General features: G+C 46.3%; 1 protein-coding gene across 3 annotated transcripts in view; it reads right to left on the reverse strand.

Moving 5' to 3' along the window:
- larp1 (La ribonucleoprotein 1, translational regulator) overlaps positions 1-18,232 on the reverse strand; it is a 131,036-nt gene that overhangs the window by 43,529 nt on the left and 69,275 nt on the right. For all 3 annotated transcript variants that reach the window (XM_055642542.1, XM_055642541.1, XM_055642543.1), the window contains exons 4-8: positions 14,899-14,925; positions 14,437-14,608; positions 9,523-9,660; positions 7,841-7,999; positions 3,874-4,039 (exon numbers count right to left, since the gene is read on the reverse strand). In XM_055642542.1, coding sequence (XP_055498517.1) covers positions 3,874-4,039; positions 7,841-7,999; positions 9,523-9,660; positions 14,437-14,608; positions 14,899-14,925 — 662 coding nt within the window. The remainder of the gene's footprint in view (positions 1-3,873; positions 4,040-7,840; positions 8,000-9,522; positions 9,661-14,436; positions 14,609-14,898; positions 14,926-18,232) is intronic.

Consider the following 18,232-nt stretch of genomic DNA (forward strand, 5'->3'; position numbering starts at 1 on the left):
CAAACCACCCCCTCCCCAGGTACTTTCCCCTGCAACTGCAGGAGATCGAACACCTATCCCTATACCTCCTTCCTCGACTCCGCCTACGGACACTGATGGCCTTTTCAGGTGAGGCAGAGGTTCACGTGCACCTCGTCAACTGTGTCCACAGTTCCAGGTGTGGACTCCTCGAACATGCGAGGCCAAGCGCAGGCTCGGTGATTGTTTTGCCGAATCCTCTGGCGTACGCCTAAACCTACCTGATCTCCCTGTTACTAAACACTTTAACTCCTCCTCCCGTTCCCATAATGACTTTTCTGTCCTGAGCCTCTTCCATTGTCAGAGTGATGCCCAGCACAAAATGGAAGAACAGCACCCCATATTTTGCTTGGGCAGCTTCCACCCCCAGCTGTATGAATATTGACCTCTAACCTCAAGTAACCCTTGCTTTCCTCTCACTCTCTCTATCCCTCCCCCTTCCTAGTTCTCCAACCAGTCTGATTGTCCTCAATTACATTTTATCTCTGTATGTTTTGTTGTCACTTTCTCCAAGCTGATAGTGATCCGGGGTCTCTGGCGCTGAAAGGCAGCAAATCGACCACTGCACAACTGTGCTGCCCTTGGGATATGGGAGGTAAATGACGCACCCGGAGGAAACCAATGCAGCCCACAGGGAGAATGTGCAAACTTCCCATACAGACAGCACCTGAGGTCAGGATCAAACGTGCATCGCAGGTGATGTGAGGCGGTAGTTTTACCCAATAGGCCACTGTGCTGCAATCTGCTTGTAAATGTTTCAGTTGTGCCACTGTTAAAAAATGGGTGGTTCCTGGAGCCCCTCTGCCCAACAGCTGTTGTTGAATTGTCCACCATCACAAGTGGACTTATTAGGGCCATTAAGCTTCACCTCGAGATATACAGCACAGAAGCATGGCCATGAAGATGTCTATGTACTTAGTTCCACTTGGCTGCACATGGCCCTTATCCCATAGAAGGTCTCAACCATGTACTTGTCCCAATGTCTTTGGAACATCATAACCGTACCTGCCTAGCGAATCGTACAGAACCTGCCTAGCGAACTTGGATTTTCTCTGGAATGTCAGAGGCCAAGAGGAGTTTATAGAAGTTATAGAGTCATATAGTGATACAGAGTGGGAACAGTCCCTTCGGCCCAAATTGCCCTCAACATGTTCCAGCTACACTATTCCATTTGCCTGCGATTGGCCCATATCCCTCCAAACCTGTCTTATCTGGTGAATCTCTGGCATTCTCTCCCGCAGAAGGTAGTTGAGGCCAGTTCATTGGCTATATTTAAGAGGGAGTTAGATGTGGCCCTTGTGGCTAAAGGGATCAGGGGGTATGGAGAGAAGGTAGGTACAGGATACCGAGTTGGATGATCAGCCATGATCACATTGAATGGCGGTGCTGGCTCGAAGGGCTGAATGGCCTACTCCTGCACCCATTGTCTATTGTCAGTTTAATTTGGCATCATGTTTGCCATGGTCATCATGGGCTGTATAGTTCACATTCTACAAACATTTCAGTGGAAGCTCACTACCATCTTCTCACAAAGAAAATTACGATGGATAATAAATCAGTGGCCAAATCTTTACAATGAAATAAAGTAAGAAAGCCTCAAATTTAGGGAAAGCTGAAATAGATAACATAACTGGACTAAAGTTCAGAACAGTTGTGCACTGATTCAGAGAGTATGCTCAGAGTCCACATCCAAGATAAGCAAAGGACAAACTTCAGGGATTGCACACAAAATAGAATATATGATCATATGACTATATGGTCCGTTCTAAACGGCCTACCCTTTATTCTTAAACAGGGGCCACAGTTTAAGAATACGGGGTAGGCCATTTAGAATGGAGATGAAGAAAAACCTTTTCACCCAGAGAGTTGTGAATGTGTGGAATTCTCAGCCTCAGAAGGCAGCGGAGGCCAATTCTCAGGATGCTTTCATGAGAGAGTTAGATAGAGCTCTTAAAGATAGCGGAGTCTAGGGATATGAGAAGGCCGGAACGGGGTATTGATTGTGGATGATCGGCCATGATCACAGTGAATGACGGTGCTAGCTCGAAGGACCGAATGGCCTACTCCTGCACCTATTGTCTATTGACTACAAGGGTGACCTAATCCGTGAGTCCAGAAGAGTGCCTTCGACCTTCAAGCTCGAGGGCACTCGCCTGGAAAGCCTCGAGCTGGATCGACCGGCTGCGTTGAAACCGCAAGCTGGATCGACCGAACCGCGAGCTGCATCTACCGACCGGGGAGTGAAGGGGGAGAGAAGGGGAGAGAAGGAGTGGAGACACTTTTAAGAAGTATAATAAAGTTTAGCAGGCATTTTACCTACCGGTAGGTTTTCCTAGGTCGTGAAACTCCAATGAGGCAATCAAAATGGCTGGTCAGCGAAGGGAATTGCCTAAGAGGCTGCCCTCGACTGCCTGTAAGTAAATAGCGACCCCACTCCACTGCACTACGAGTGAAAAAGACCCATGCCGACCACATTTTAATCACGGAAAATTCTTCAACATCCTGAACATTTTTCCGCGACCTAGCTGAGGCCATGAGTAGGCAGGAACCTCCCTCGAGCATGAAGGAGAGTTCCAGCCACCTCCTACGACCTCCTAGGACCTCATGTCAACCATGCTGCGAGTTTGAGTCCAGGGCAAACACTTCTAAACTCGTAGCTTAGGTCGCCCAAGTGGGACAGCCCCCTAACATTCAAGGTTCAAGCACACATAATAACCCTTACAAAACTGTCCTGTGCTCACTCATCGGGCAGGCTGCCTGGCAAGGGAATAGATCAAAAATAGAAACCTGCAAGCTTGTACAGAGTACAAAATGTAACAGATAGCACTTTGCCAACACAGCAGTTCTGCAATTGGACAAGTAGTCCAGACCATCAGTTCTAATCCCACCACAGGAATTTGTTCACTTCATAATTTAGAAATCCTGGAAAATAAATAATCTAGTTTTGTAAAAGTGCAATGAAACTATGGGACTGAGATTAAAAACTCGCCTGGTTCGCTGATTTAGAGTCAACGAGTCATACAGCAGATAAGCAGGCCCTTCTGCCCAACATACCCATGCCAACCCAAATGCCCCACCTGCACTATTTCCACCTGTCCACATTTGGCCAATATCCCTCTAAACCTTTCCTATCCTACTTTTATCTGCCCTCTGAAGCAGCCCAGTGAGATGTCTAGTTTGAACTCCTGGTTAACATATAACAGGCCCTTCGGCCCACAATGTCTGTGCTGAACATGATGCTCAGACTATCACTTATTTACCTGCACATAACCCAGATCCCTCCATTCCATGCATGTCTCAGTCTTTTAAATGCCACCAAGTAATCTGGCTCAATCACCACCCTCGGCAGTGCATTCCAGGCACTCACTACCCTCTGTTTAGAAAAAACATTTTGCTCCTCTCACCTTAAAACTGTCCTTTAGTATTTGATTTTTCCATCCTGAATCTAGGTATCATTCTGATAAACCTCCACTGCACCCTTTTCCAAAGCCTCTGCATCCTTCCTGCAATGGGGTGACCAGGACTGTACGCAATATTCCAAATGTGGCCTAAGTCCTACGAAGCTGCATCATGACTTCCTGACTTGCACTCAATGCCCTGACCCATTAAACCAAGCATACCAAATATCTTCCTTACCTCTCTATCTGCTTGTGTTGCCATTTTCAGGGAGTTAGACCCCATGATCCCTTCTGTACGTGGTAAGTGTAAAGTAAGAATCCCATCAACTGGAGATTACAATAAATGCTAACCTTGACACTAATGACATGAGTATGACATATCTAAATCTCCTTTCTACAACTATGTAACTGCTAGGTATTGCAGCAAAGCCATCAAACAGATAGATAAAGCACTTACATCTGTTTCTTGATGTAGTCTTTGAGCAGCTTTTTGTCCATTGTGTACAGCTCGGCACTGCTCTGATTGTCATAGTAATAGATGATATCACCACCAAATTTCGGCCTGTACAATCCATCATTACTGTCACTGTTCGAATTGTAGGAGTAATGATAATCAAAGTGAGCTAGAACAAGGAAATGAACCATTAGATATTCAGTTAAACAAGCATAGTGTGGACGACACACCCGAGGCATTTTAAGTTATGGACGGCGAATACATTATTCAAGCGTGTTTACATTTGGCATGAGGTTTGAACATAATAAAGCAGAACATCAGGTTCAGAAAATGAATGAAAGCAACTAAAAACATTGTACTTTTGGTACCCTTTCCCTTCCACCAAGGAGGGCCAGACCCTATTGCACTGATCTGCAATTATTTAAAACTACCCAACTCATTAGTTCAGAGAGAAGTAACCAGCCTCATTTAACTGACATAATCATTCATCAAACATGTGTCAAAAGCAGCCAGATTTCTCACAAGGGGTTATCCTGCGCAATATTTGATTCAGAATTGGCTTGGCAGAAGGGAGTGGTGGGATGGTGTTATTCTGACTAGAGGTCTGTGACCAGCGGTGTTCAGCAAGGCTATATGTAAACATTTTTAACAAAATGTACGTGGGCAGATTCGCAAGTTTGCCGACAAGAAAATTGGCGGAGCTGTAGACAATGAGGAAGGTTGCCAAAGAATTTGACATGATATTCACCAGTTTGAAATGTGGGCAGAGAAATGCCAACGGAATTTAATCCCGATATGTATGAGGTGTTTCACTTTTGGAGGTCAAATGTAAGAGGAATGTGCTAAATGAAAGGCAAGATCCCAAGGAGCACTGAGACAAGGAGACAAGATCCAAGGAGCACTGGTGTACAGAGGAATCTTGGGGTGCAAGTCCACGGCTCCCTGCAAGTGACAACACAAGTAAATAGGGTGATAAACAATGCATACGACAGGCTTGCCTTCATCGGTCTGGGTGTAAAGTTTAGAAGTTGATATTTCACATTGCAGCTGCATTAAACTTTAGTTAGCCACATTTCAATCATTACGCGGATCTAGATACCGCATTTCAAGAAGGATATTGAGGCTCTGCAGAGGGTACGGAAGAGATAAGTTCACCAGGATGTTCTTTGTATTAGAGGGTAAGTATTAGCTACAAGGAGAGAATAGTCAAACTGGTATGTTTTCTCTGGAGCGTCAGAAGCTGAGGGAAGACCTGATAGAAATATATAACATTGTGAGATCCATGAAAGGGTAGATATTTTTTTTGTCCCAGTGTGGAAATCTCAACTACTAGAGGACAAAGGTTTAAGATGGGAGGGGTAAAATTTAACGGTGACTTCCATCAAAGTTTTATTTTTACACACAGTGGTGATGGGTGAATGCTCTGCTGGGGTAAATGATGGAAGGTAATACGATAGCAGCGTTTAAGAGGTATTTGGACAGGCAGGGAATCTAGAAATACAGATCATGTGCAGGCAGATGCGCATTTTAAATTGGCATCATAGTTGGCAGAGACATTACAGGCCAAAGGGCCTGTTCCAGTTTAATCACTAGAATAATAGTGATTCATCGTGGAAACAGGTCCTTCGACCCAACGTGCCCACACCAGCCAACATGTACCATACGATATAACTTTATTCATCCCCGGAGGGAAATTGGTCTGCTAACAGTCACAACACACTAGATAGACAAAAACTTGAAATTTAAAGTGAAAACAAAAAGAAAAAGACAAGCAACTGTTGTCTGGCTGCCGTGGGCACAGCGCCTTCACCAGAACAATTGAACAAACAAACACAGGCTTATCGCCTGGGCAGAGGACTCTAAACCAGAATGCCCCCGCTCTCCCCCCCACTCTGAGCCCCTCTTTGTTCTCCCACCGTCAATCACAACGGTACCCCCCCCCCCCCCCCCCCCCCCCCCGCCGGGTTCCCAGTTCGTCACGACCCACCCCCCCCCCCCCCCCCCGGGTTCCCACTGTTCTTCACCCGCCCCCCCCACGTCATTTTCCCCTCCATCCTCATGCTCATCGACCGCGAAGCCCACGTTGCCGTCGAGGCTCCCATTGCCGCCGCCGCCCCTTCGGCCCAAACAGGCCTCGCCGCCCGGTTTCAACACAGTCCCGTGGGAGGCCTGTGGGGAGTCGGGCCTACTGGGGAGAGTTCCGGTCTTCGACGATACAGTTGTTCGGCGGGTGGATCAGGCTCGCGCGGCTCCCTGGAACACTCCCGCCACGTGGGCCCTGTACCAGCTACACTAGCCCCACCTGCCCATTTCCCTCCAAACCTGTCCTATCCATGCAGCTGTCTGTCCGTTTCTTAAACGTTTGGATAGTCCCTGCGTCAACTACCTCCTCTGGCAGGTTGTTCCATACACCCACCTACACCTCGCATTTCTCTGTATTAAATTCCATCAACCATTCCTTAGCCAACCTGGCTGTTCAATCAAGATCCCACTGCAATTTTTCACAACCATCTTCACTATCTGCAAAACCACCCATCATCTACAAACTTACTAATCTTGCCGTATGTTCTCATCCAAATCATTGATATTTATTTATTGAAATCATATTCTATGTCGCTCTTCCAGGGAGATGCTAACTGCATTGCGTTGTCTCTGTACTGTACACTGACAATGACAATTAAAGTTGAATCTGAATCTGAATCTGAATATAGAAGACAAACAGTAACGGGCCCAGCACCGAACCCCGAGGCACACCACTAATCACAGGCCTCCAGTCCGTGAAGCAACCTTCCACTGTCACCCTCCTTCCGTGAAGCCAATTTTCTATCGATTCAACTATCTCTCCTTGGATACCATGCGATCTAACTTCCAGAGTAGCCTACCATGCGTAAACTTGTCGAATACTTAGCTGAAGTCCATCTATACATCTACAGCTCTGCCCTCATTGACCTTTTTGGTCATGTCTTCAAAAACCTCATTCAAATTTGTGAGCCGCGACCTCCCACATGCAAAACCATGCTGACTATCCCCAATCAGCCTTTGTCCATCTAAATCCATCTATCCCTCAGTGTGCCTTACATATTACAACCAGCTGCTGAATAGTGGCAGTAACAATCACTAGGGAGAGGGGCAGTGAACGAGACAAATACTGTATACCTAATATTGTCAGTGATGGCATCCTCGCCAATGGTCTGTCTGTCTTTTTGTCTTTTTTGTTATTTTTTGTGTGTTTTAAAAGTATGTGTTAATGTTCTCTGGTTTGTTTTATGTGGGGGGTGGGGTGGGGGGGAAACTGTTTTTCAATATTTTACCTTGCTGGAGATGTGATTTTTTTCCTGGATCGTGATATCCAGTTGCTCTGCGGCCTAACACGATGGAGCTGGTGGCCTTGCACGAGACTGACTTTGGGCCCCACCGCGAGGCCGTGGATATGCCATCGGAGCCTGCGATCCCTTGCCTGGGATCGACGCTCCAACTGGCCAGCGGATTTTAACATCGAGGAACTTGTAGTCTCGGGTAGAGACTGATGTCGGGAAGCTCCAAAGTCACAGGAGGTTCGACTAGCCCCAACCTGGTCTGATCGCCCGGCACAGGGGAGCTGAGATCCACCTGATGCTGGAGCTTGATCGCCCAGACGCAGAGAGCTCAACCACCGGTTGCGGGAGCCAAGATCGCCTCGACAACAGAAGGATCGGGGGACAAAGAAGGGAAGAGATCAAACTTTTTTTTTCGCCAGTGAGGAATGTGGAGGAGTCACTGTGGTGGATGTTTATGTTAAAATGTATTTTGGGTGTTTTGTTGCTTTTCATTGGTATGACTGTATGGCAAATCAAATTTCTCGTATGTTGCAAAACATACTTTGCTAATAAAGTATGATTATGATTAAGGGGATTAAGAGACCTAAATGGATCTAAAGTCAGTGGACTGTGCTTATCTACTGCAGGAAGGTCGGCATCAGCACGATACGTACAGCGGGAAGCACCTCTGCCACGTCCCCTCCCCCGGCCTCGCCCTCGTCCTCGCCCTCTGAAGCCCCCGCGGATCGTTCCACCCTCGCTTTTGACGCTGGATATCTCATCGCGGTCTTCCCGCCAATCCCGTGAGTCGTGCTTCTCCTCACGATGGTAACCTGAAGGGACAAAGCATGAGATGGAATGACAACCGATATTTAACTAACCGAGTACCAGCCATTAATCAAAAGCTTCGCAAATGCAGACCATTCTCATGTCATTTTTAATCTCTGTGGAGTCCTAGCGAATTAAATAACTATCACTGCTCCAGCACACTTCCACTGCTGCTGAAGCAACAATGTGACAGAGTCTGCTCGCCACTACAGTACCAGGTAGATCTTCCACACCATGGCCATATCTCACCTCTTTATCCACCCCCACATACCTGGGACAGTTCCACCCAAATCTTGCCTTATGCCATTTGCAAAACCATCCTATCACCAATTAGAGGGTGGGGTGGTCCTGATTTACCATCAACCTGGGGGGCAGTGTTAGCTGTGAGGAGGATGCTAGGAGGCTGCAAGGTGACTTGGATAGGTTGGATGAGTGGGCAAATGCATGGCAGATGCAGTATAATGCGGATAAATGAGAGGTTATCCACTTTGGTGGCAAAAACAGGAAAGTAGATTATTATCTGAATGGTGGCCGATTAGGAAAAGAGGAGATGCAACGAGACCTGTGTGTCATGGTACACAAGTCATTGAAAGTAGGCATGCAGGTGCAGCAGGCAGTGAAGAAAGCGAATGGTATGTTAGCATTCATAGCAAAAGGATTTGAGTATAAGAGCAGGGAGGTTCTACTGCAGTTGTACAGGGTCTTGGTGAGACCACACCTGGAGTATTGCGTACAATTTTGGTCTCCTAATCTGAGGAAATACATTCTTGCCATAGAGGGAGTGCAGAGAAGGTTCACCAGACTGACTCCTGGTGAACCCATTATAAAATGGATACAAAATTCTTAAGGGGTTGGACAGGCTAGATGCAGGAAGATTGTTCCCGATGTTGGGGAAGTCCAGAACAAGGGGTCACAGTTTAAGGATAGGGGGGGGGGAAGTCTTTTAAGACCAAGATGAGAAAAAACAGTTTTCACACAGAGAGTGGTGAATCTGTGGAATTCTCTGCCACAGAAGGTAGTTGAGGCCAGTTCATTGGCTATATTTAAGAAGGAGTTAGATGTGGCCCTTGTGGCTAAGGGGATCAGGGGGTATGGAGAGAAGGCAGGTACGGGATACTGAGTTGGATGATAAGCCATGATCATATTGAATGGCGGTGCAGGCTCGAAGGGCCGAATGGCCTACTCCTGCACCTATTTTCTATGTTTCTATGTTTACCTCATTGGAGACCCTTAAACTATCTTCAATTGGACTTTACTTGACTTTAACTTGCACTAAACGTTATTTCCTTTATCCTGTATCTGTACACAGTGGATGGCGCGATTGTAATCTCGTAGTCTTTCCGCTGACTGGATAGCACACAACAAAAGCTTTTCACTATACCTCGGCACTCGTGTCAATAAACTAAAGTAACTAACTAACCACGCGTCAGAAACTTAATCCATCAACAGCAGCAGCCTCGTCTCTGCTTGCGCTCGTCTTGGCAACAATTCAGTCAGCGCTATGAGTGTAAGCATCAGTGGGACAAACCTTTAGAGTCATTCCTGTTGTTGACTGGTGGACGCAGAGGCTCAGTCTGGGGCCGCAGGTTGCTGCGGGTCACCAGTTTCTCCTGTGCTCCCTCCGATTTTACATCCAATTGTAGTGGGACCCATTTCTGTTTGTACCCTGCGCACAAAAGGAGGAACATCAGTAATCCATGTCCAGGTGCAGACTCAAACAATCATAGTACACATGAACAATTTGGAGAAATAACCCAAGCCTGAATGCTCTGCCACAAGGGAGCTGGAACCAGACAGTTCAACAGGATCTTTCAGAAGGGAATTAGATAAATGAGGAGAAAAATTGCAGACAGATCAAGAGGTTGAAATTAACACCGGGCAGAGCCTAGGCTGAATGACTGAAAGGATAGCTTTTGTTCCATTAAGTATATTCTACAGCTTTTGCTCCTTTAAGTATATTCTTCAGCTTTTGCTTTGTCCAATATCACCTATGCTTCCTTTATTGATACCTGGGCAGTCAAATTTCTTTGTGAAGAGAGATACCAGATCCTTACTGTTTAAGAGAGAACTGCAGATGTTGGAAAAATCAAAGGTAGACTAAAATGCTGGAGAAACTCAGTGGTTGAGGAAGCATCTATGGAGAGAAGGAATAGGCATAGTTTTGGGTCCCTTCTTCAGACTGATGTCACGAGGGTAGAGAGGGGGGGCGTGGGTGGGAAAAAGAAAGGAAGAGGCAGAGAGAGTAGGCGTGTGGAACAGCTGGGAATGGGGAGGGGAAGGAGGAGAACCAACCAATCCCTGTCTATTGACCGCAGAACCAACCGATCGCTGTCTATCGACCGCAGAACCAACCAATCCCCGTCTATTAATGCTCTCCTCCGCCTAGCGTCCTTACCCTCAACAACTTCTCCTTTGACTCCCCCCATTTCTTCCAAATCCAAGGCATAGCTATGGGCCCCAGCTATGCCTGCCTCTTTGTAGGGTACGTTGATCAATCCTTGTTTGAGGCGTACCGTGGCCCTAGTCCGGAACCCTCCTCCGCTACATTGACGACTGCATTGGGGCTACCTCCTGCACTCATGCAGAACTCACTGACTTCATCCATTTCACCACTAATTTCCATCCCGCACTCAAATTCACCTGGACCATTGCTGACATCTCCCTACCGTCTCTAGATCTCACCATCTTCCCACCCTGCTTTCTGTAAGGACTCTATTCCCTACTCCCAAATTCCTCCGTCTATGCCGCATCTGCGCCCAGGATAAGGCGTTCTAGACTAGGGCATCGGAGATGTCCTCATTCTTTAGGGAACGGGGGTTCCCTCTTCTATTATAGATGAGGCCATCACCAGAGTCTATATCCCGCCGCTCCGCTCTTACTCCCCATCCCCCTACTCGTAACAAAGACAGGGTCCCCCATGTCCTCAGCTTCCACCCTATCAGCCGTCGCATACAACATATAATCCTCCGACATATTCGCCACCTCCATCAGGATCCCACCACTGGCCACATCTTCATCTCCTCCCCTTTCTGCTCTCCGCAGAGACCGTTCCCTCCATAACTCCCTGGTGAATTCACCCAGACCACCACCCCTCCCCTGGTACTTTCCCTTGCAACCGCAGGAAATGCTACACTTGGCACTTTTCCCCCCCCCCCCTCCCTTCGACTCCATCACCTGCACCTCCTCCAACCTCATCTACTGCATCCGCTGTTCCAGGTGTCAACTTCTCTACATCAGCAAGACTAAGCGCAGGCTTGACGATCGCTCCTCCCATCACCTTCGCTCAGTTCGCAATAACCAACCTGATCTCCTGGTGGCTCAGCACTTCACCCCCCCCATTCCGAATCTGACCTTTCTGTCCTGGGCCTCCTCCATTGCCAGAGTGAGGCCCAGTGCAAATCGGAGGAACAGCACCTCATATTTCACTTGGGGAGTTTACACCCTAGCGGTATGAACATTGACATCTCCAATTTCAGAGTCCTTGTTTACTTCTTCTTTCCTTCTCCTCCCCCTTCCCAGCTCTCCCACAATCCTACTGTCTCCGCCTCTTCCTTTCTTTTTCCTGCATCCCCCACCCGACATCAGTCTTAAGAAGGGTTTCGACCCGAAACGTCGCCTATTCCTTCTCTCCATAGATGCTGCCTCGCTCCGCTGAGTTTCTCCTGCATTTTGGTTTACCAGATCCTTCCTGATACCTGAGCCATGCTCTCTGCCCCACAAACTGTTTTTCTCTGACCCTTCCTTTACCTGGTACCATGTGCTTATAAAATATCTTTACATTTTCACTGATGAAATTAGCCTAAACCTTTTCACACCTTTGATCTCAGCTAATCTCAGAACGTTTTTCCTTCCATTATTTATTATGTAAAAGAATATGTGTGTTATGATTGTGTTCATAATTTGTTTGGTTGTTTTGTTGTTTGTCTTTTGCACAAAAGTCCGCGAGCATTGCCACTTTCATTTCACTGCACATCTCGTATGTGTATGTGACAAATAAACTTGACTTGACTTGACTTAATTTAAGAAACATCCCATCCACCTCCTGCCACCAAGTCAATTCTAATGGCTGAAGCCGATGTCCTTGGCAATTCATCGCAGCCCTTGCCGAAGATTAACTGCTTTATCCTATTACATCCTGTTAATCACTAATCCTTGCAACAGTGGATAATCCAGATTACCAATGAACTTTTTATGTATTTCCATTATTGGCAAAGTCTGCCTTTATGACCCATAGCCAATTGTTGCTGCAATTATGGCCAATTGCCGCTTGTGTGGTGTGTTTTGCTTTTTTAAACGTTCCCCTTTCTGATTGGGGTCTTGAACCGAGAAATTGTTTTTCTTTCAAGGCGGACTGCCTGAGCTGCCGAGCGAATCCAGGATTTTCTGCTTTTGTCACCCTACAGAGTGCTGTGCAGCCTCTGCAATGTTCTTTACCTGGTCACAGAGGCATCAGATACCTGGACACTGGAGATAATCTGCATTCAGTGATGATGAACAAGTCATAGACATCCAACGAACAATAGCAATAGAGCTGTTGCCTCACAGCGCTAGAGACCCGGGTTTGATCCTGACCTCGGGTGCAGTGCGCACAGTTTGTAGGTTCTCCCTAGGACCACATGCGATTTCCCCAGCTGCTCCGGTTTTCTTCCACATCCCAAAGATGTGCAAGTTTGTAGGTTAAATGGCATTGGTAAATTGCCCCTAGTGTGTAGGATGCAAAAGCAGGATAAGATCAAACTAGTGTACGTGTGATCAATGGTCAGCATGGACCTGGTGGGCAAAGGGCTCATTTCCACGTTGTATCTCTAAACTACCTGTTCTTTGAAAGAGGCTATATCATATGATATCTTCACCAAAGAACCGAACAGGCCTCTGTTTAATATTTCTTCAGAAAGACAGCATCAACTCTGACCAGGAAAGAATAAGACTGATACTACTGGAAAGGATTTCAAGATCAAGATTCAAGATTCAATTTAATTGTCATTTGGACCCCTTGAGGTCCAAACGAAATGCCGTTTCTGCAGCCATACATTACAAACAAATAGACCCAAGACACAACATAATTTACATAAACATCCATCACATCGCTGTGATGGAAGGCCAAAAACACTTATCTCTCCACTGCACTCTCCCTCCCCCCCCCGATGTCAGAGTCAAAGTCAAAGCCCCCGGCTGGCGATGGCGATTGTCCCGCGGCCATTAAAGCCATGCCGGGTGGTGCGAGGTCGCACACCGGCTCTTGATGTTAGAGCCCCCGGCGTGCGCTCGCAGAGTCCCGCGGCCATTGCAAGCCGCGCGGGGCGGTGATGTCAGGCCCCGCTCCAGGAGCTCTTCGACCCCGCAACTCGGGCGGGAGAAGTCGCCGTTGCGAGAGCCCTGAAAAGCGGTCACCCTCCAGGGACCCGCAGGCTCCCGGTGCCTCCGTCCGCCAGACCCGCAGTTGCAGCCTCCGAATCTCCGGAGGTCGGGATACAGCAGCAGCAGCAGCAGCGCTCCACCACCGCTCCACCCGCTCTGGACTCGGCCAGCCCCGCGACGGTGACGGTGAGTCGTCGGCACCAGAGTCCCCGGTCTTCTCCTATTGGAGGCCGCTCCTCGTTGCAGCCCCAACGATAACGGAGACCTGACAAGAAAAGGTCGGGTCTCCCGTGCAGGGAGAGATTTAAAAGTTTCCCCCCCCCCCTCCCACCCCCCCCCCCCCCCCCCCCCCCACACACACACCCCAACAAAAAATAACAAAAACTACTACACAGAAACATAGACAAAAAATAATAAAAACGCGGACGGGCTGCAGAGGCTGCTACTGACAAGAGTTGCGCCGCCTACCGGATTTGCACCATGTCTCTCATGAGATAGCATATCATGGGTGCAGAAAATTGCTATCAAATCTCTTATCTGTGCCTTACTAAATGACACATCTGAACCTATCAGAACCACACTCGACCTTGGAATATGCTTCATACACAACTTTATTCTCCAAAACTAGATGGAGCATCACTTTCTTTCTTGAGACATGTATGGAGGCAGAAATGAAAAGCAAAATTTATAGATGCTGGAAATCTGGCATAAAAACAGAAATAGTACATTGCTGGAGTAACTGAACTGGCCAGTCAGCATCTCTGGAGAACATGGATAGGTGACGTTTCAGGTCGGGATCCTTCTTCCTGAAGGGGCTGAAGGGTCCCGACACGAAATGTCACCCATTAGTGTTCTCCCGAGATGCTGCATGACCTGCAGAGTTACTCCAGCACTTGGTGTCCTTTTGTGTAAATTGTTGCTACAGAAAAAGCTGGCATTGCTCAGCAGGTCAAGCTGCATCTGCAGAGACAGAAACAACATCCAGGTCGATGACTGCTCATCAGAATGCAGAGAGAGAAAACATATCCTTTTCTGTACACCACCTTCAAGCCACAAACGACTCCAATTGAAATGAATGCAATACCTTTTCTCTTCTGTGCTGATTTTTGTGAATCCTCGTCAGCACTCCTCTCCTCTGGGGATTCGTCCGACTTGGCTCGCTGATTCTCTTTGCTCTCACTGCTGTCGCATTTCTCAGGCCGTTCTTTTCTTGTGAGGGGCTTTTTGTTCTGTTGTGGTTTACTGTTTTGTGGATGCTGGAACACAACAGTATGAAGATGATTCACAAATGCCTGTATGCCTTTCTTATCAATCTCCACCCCTCCCAGTTCCTAACTAGCCGAGCTTAGGTTTCCATATTTATCCCTGGTGGCTCATTTCAGAACCCCCACCCCCCCCCAAAAAATGCATCAAGCAGCTGAAACTCTGGGTGACGTCACCCTCTCTGTTATTGACACTAAGTTTCCATAATATGAAGTTAACTTCATCAAATGTGATTCATTTGCGGCACTGACATTCACATTCTCCAATTCTCGCAATGACTCACCTCAGGGGAAATAACTGGCTCCCACGTCTGAAAAATAAGAAGAGAGAATTTAAAAAGCAGATAATGAATACATAACCCACCAAGTATAATCAGAACGCCATTGAGCTATCGTAGCCCAACTTCACTTTTTGAAGTGGACATCCAGAATTCTGTTGTTGATGACAATATGATTGCTGCTGAATTACTGACTGCCTGAACAACAGTGTAAAGAGAGATATCATCTCACTATCTGAATAACAAGGTGCGACTGATTACCTGGAAAAACAGGATGCGACAGACATATTAATGCAATAGTTTGATTTATTTAATTTGCATGTTAAAAATGTAACAATTATTGGAATAGGAAATGATGAAACGCAACATTTTGGCCAAAGCATAAATATAAAAAGGGACATAATGCCACATCAGTACCAAACATTATCAGCGAAACATACAGCACAGAAATAGGCCCGCTTGGCCTACCGAGTCGATGTGGAACATGTATACCTACACCAGTCCTACACACCTGCATTAGGCGCACATCACTCTACTCCTTCTCTATTCAAGTACCTATTGGGATATCATCTAAGCGTTGTAACTGTATCTGTCTCTACTGACTCTGCTGGCAGCTTGTTATGGATATTTGGCACCCTCTCCGTGAACAATTTGTTCCTCAGATCTCCGTTAAATTTCTTTGGTTTCACCGTAAATCTGTGCCTTTGAGTCATAATCAGACAGCATGGAAACAGACCAAGATGCCCCATCTATGCCAGTTCCATTTGCCTATGTTTGGCCCACATCCCAACAAATCTTTCCTATCCATGTACCTGTCCAAATATCGTTTAAATCTTGTTAATGTACCAGTTGCAACAACATCAACCAGCACCAACTAGCATCAACTAGTGACAAAGTTGCCCCTCGGGTTCCTGAATTGGGTTCCCCTTGCACTGGAAGCCTGTTCTTAAACCCCACAGAGTACAGGTGTTCGGCAAAAGACTTGGTCTTGTTGATGTAGAGGAGGCCACACCAAATATAATAGATGAGGTGCACGTGAACCTGTGTCTCGCCTGGAGACTGTCACCAATTTCTGCACGTGGGCTCAGGAGGCAGCTGTGATGAGGTGGTTGATGTAACAGAGAAAGAGTTGGGGAATAGTGCCGGAGTTCATTTGGAACAAGAAGTGTTCAATGTAACCAACAAAAAGACAGGCATCGATGACACCTTTGGCTAAGGATGAGAGCCAGCCAGTTCTACCAGGTGGAGGAGGGCGATTTGAGGGAGACAATGAAGGCCTCGGAATTGGAAGTTACTGAAGTGGGGAAGAGCATGTGATTGGTTTCAGATGAAGGTTGGAAGGGATTGGACAAGGGGGAACAAATAGAAGAGAGATATTTGGAGATGTGTTTGGTGGAGCAGGAGTAGGCAAAACCAATGGGTTTGCCATGGCAGTCATGCTTATGGATTTGAGGAAGACGATAGATAAAGACAGTGCAGGACTGGGGAACCAAGGTTGGAAGCGGTGGAAGGAAGATTGCCAGAAATTCCATCCGCAGGTGCCACCTGATCGGCCGATTCTCCAGCACTTTGTATTTTGTTGAAGATTCCAGCATCTGCATTTTCTTGTATTCCTAGATCCCTCTTCTTTGCAACAATCCCCTGGAGTCCTACAGCAACTGTTACAAGTCCTGCCCCAATTTAACGTTCCCAAAATGCACCATCTCATACTAATTTGAATCAAACTCCTTTTATCATTCCTTTTTCTACTTGGTCAGCTGATCAAGATTCCACTCTTATTCATGATAACCATCTTCATTATCACTGTACTTCCTATTTTAATGCCATCTGTAAACCTGCTAACCATATCGTGTCCATTCTCATCCATTAATTGTTGACATAGATGACAAACAACACTGGGCCCACCACCAACTCCTGACACACTAGTCATTAGCCTCCAGTCCAAATAACAATCTTCCACCAATGAGCTCTGCTTCCAATCATTAAGACAACTGCATCCAGTTATCGAGCTTTCTCCCTGGGTCTCATGTGACCTCACCTTCCAGAATAACCTCCCGTTTAATACCCTATCAAAGGCACTGTTGAAGTCTATATACATCAATGGCCTGAAGATAGACACAAAAAGCGTGAATAATTTAGCGTGACAGGCAGCATTTCTGGAGAGAACGAATGGGCGACGTTTCGGGTTGAGACCCTTCTTCAGACTGGCCCTGTCTTCGTTAACCTTCTTGGTAACTCTAGTTGTTACAAAAAGCACTATTAAACCCGTAATCCCCCACAAAAGCACGCTATCTTCCCTATATCAAGGCTTTCCAAATGCATATGTATCTTATCCCTCAGAATCTTCTCCAGTATCCACAGACGTTAGTGTTACAGTCCATAATTCATGTTTATGTTTCTAAATGGAGGCAAAACATCAGCCACCCACCCTCCAGCCTTCCTGCACCTCATCTATGGCTAATTCATATGATTCATATATCTCAACCAGCGCACCCACAATTAAAGAGCTGTAACACCTGTCAAGCTATTGATCACAAAAGGGAAGTAGGATTAATCTGAAGGGTTTTTCCTGATGCAAACCCAAAGGGAGTAAATGGCCTCCTTCTGCTATACCGATGATCCTATGAAATGTAACAGTCAATAAATAGACATAATTCCGGCAGCAGCCATAATATAATGTCAGCACCTTTGATTGATAGGACAGAGAAGACAGATGAGTAATCCAGAGACCTGAAGTCAAATCCCACCATGACAACTTTGCAATTTAAATGCAGTTTACAATCTGAAATATCTGGAATAATAATAGCAAGAGGTCTTGGTAATGACCACAAAATCACTAGATTATTAAAATATATATATCTTTCAGTAATGTTCCTCAGTGAAGATAAGTGGTGCATTTTTTATTGTTATCGAAATGACCGAGCAATCTCAAGGGCAATTAGGAATGGACAATAAATGTTGGCCTTGCCAAGATCTTAAAAAATGAATAAATGAATAAAAGGAACACTGACTAAGACAAAAGGAAAAATACTCCTGCTGTACTCCCAGAGATGCTATTGGATTATTTTGCATTCACCTGTAGGGGCTTAGTTTAACATTGCACTGGAAGTCAGCTCTCTCATATCACTAGCCTCCCAATGTCATTTTATAGAAATGCTAGATACATTTTTGATAAGCAAAGCAGTAAAATGTTGGTTGTTGCAGGAAGAAGGAAAATGGAGCTGAGGTTACAATGAGTTCAATCGCTATATTAATGAATGGTGATGCAGGGCAAAAGTCTAAATGGTCCATTCCTGCTCTTAATTAAGAGGTTCACAACATCTTTTAAATGTTGAGAATC

The sequence above is a fragment of the Leucoraja erinacea genome, chromosome 11 (assembly GCF_028641065.1).
Source record: "Leucoraja erinacea ecotype New England chromosome 11, Leri_hhj_1, whole genome shotgun sequence".
Classification (NCBI taxonomy): Eukaryota; Metazoa; Chordata; class Chondrichthyes; order Rajiformes; family Rajidae; genus Leucoraja; species Leucoraja erinaceus.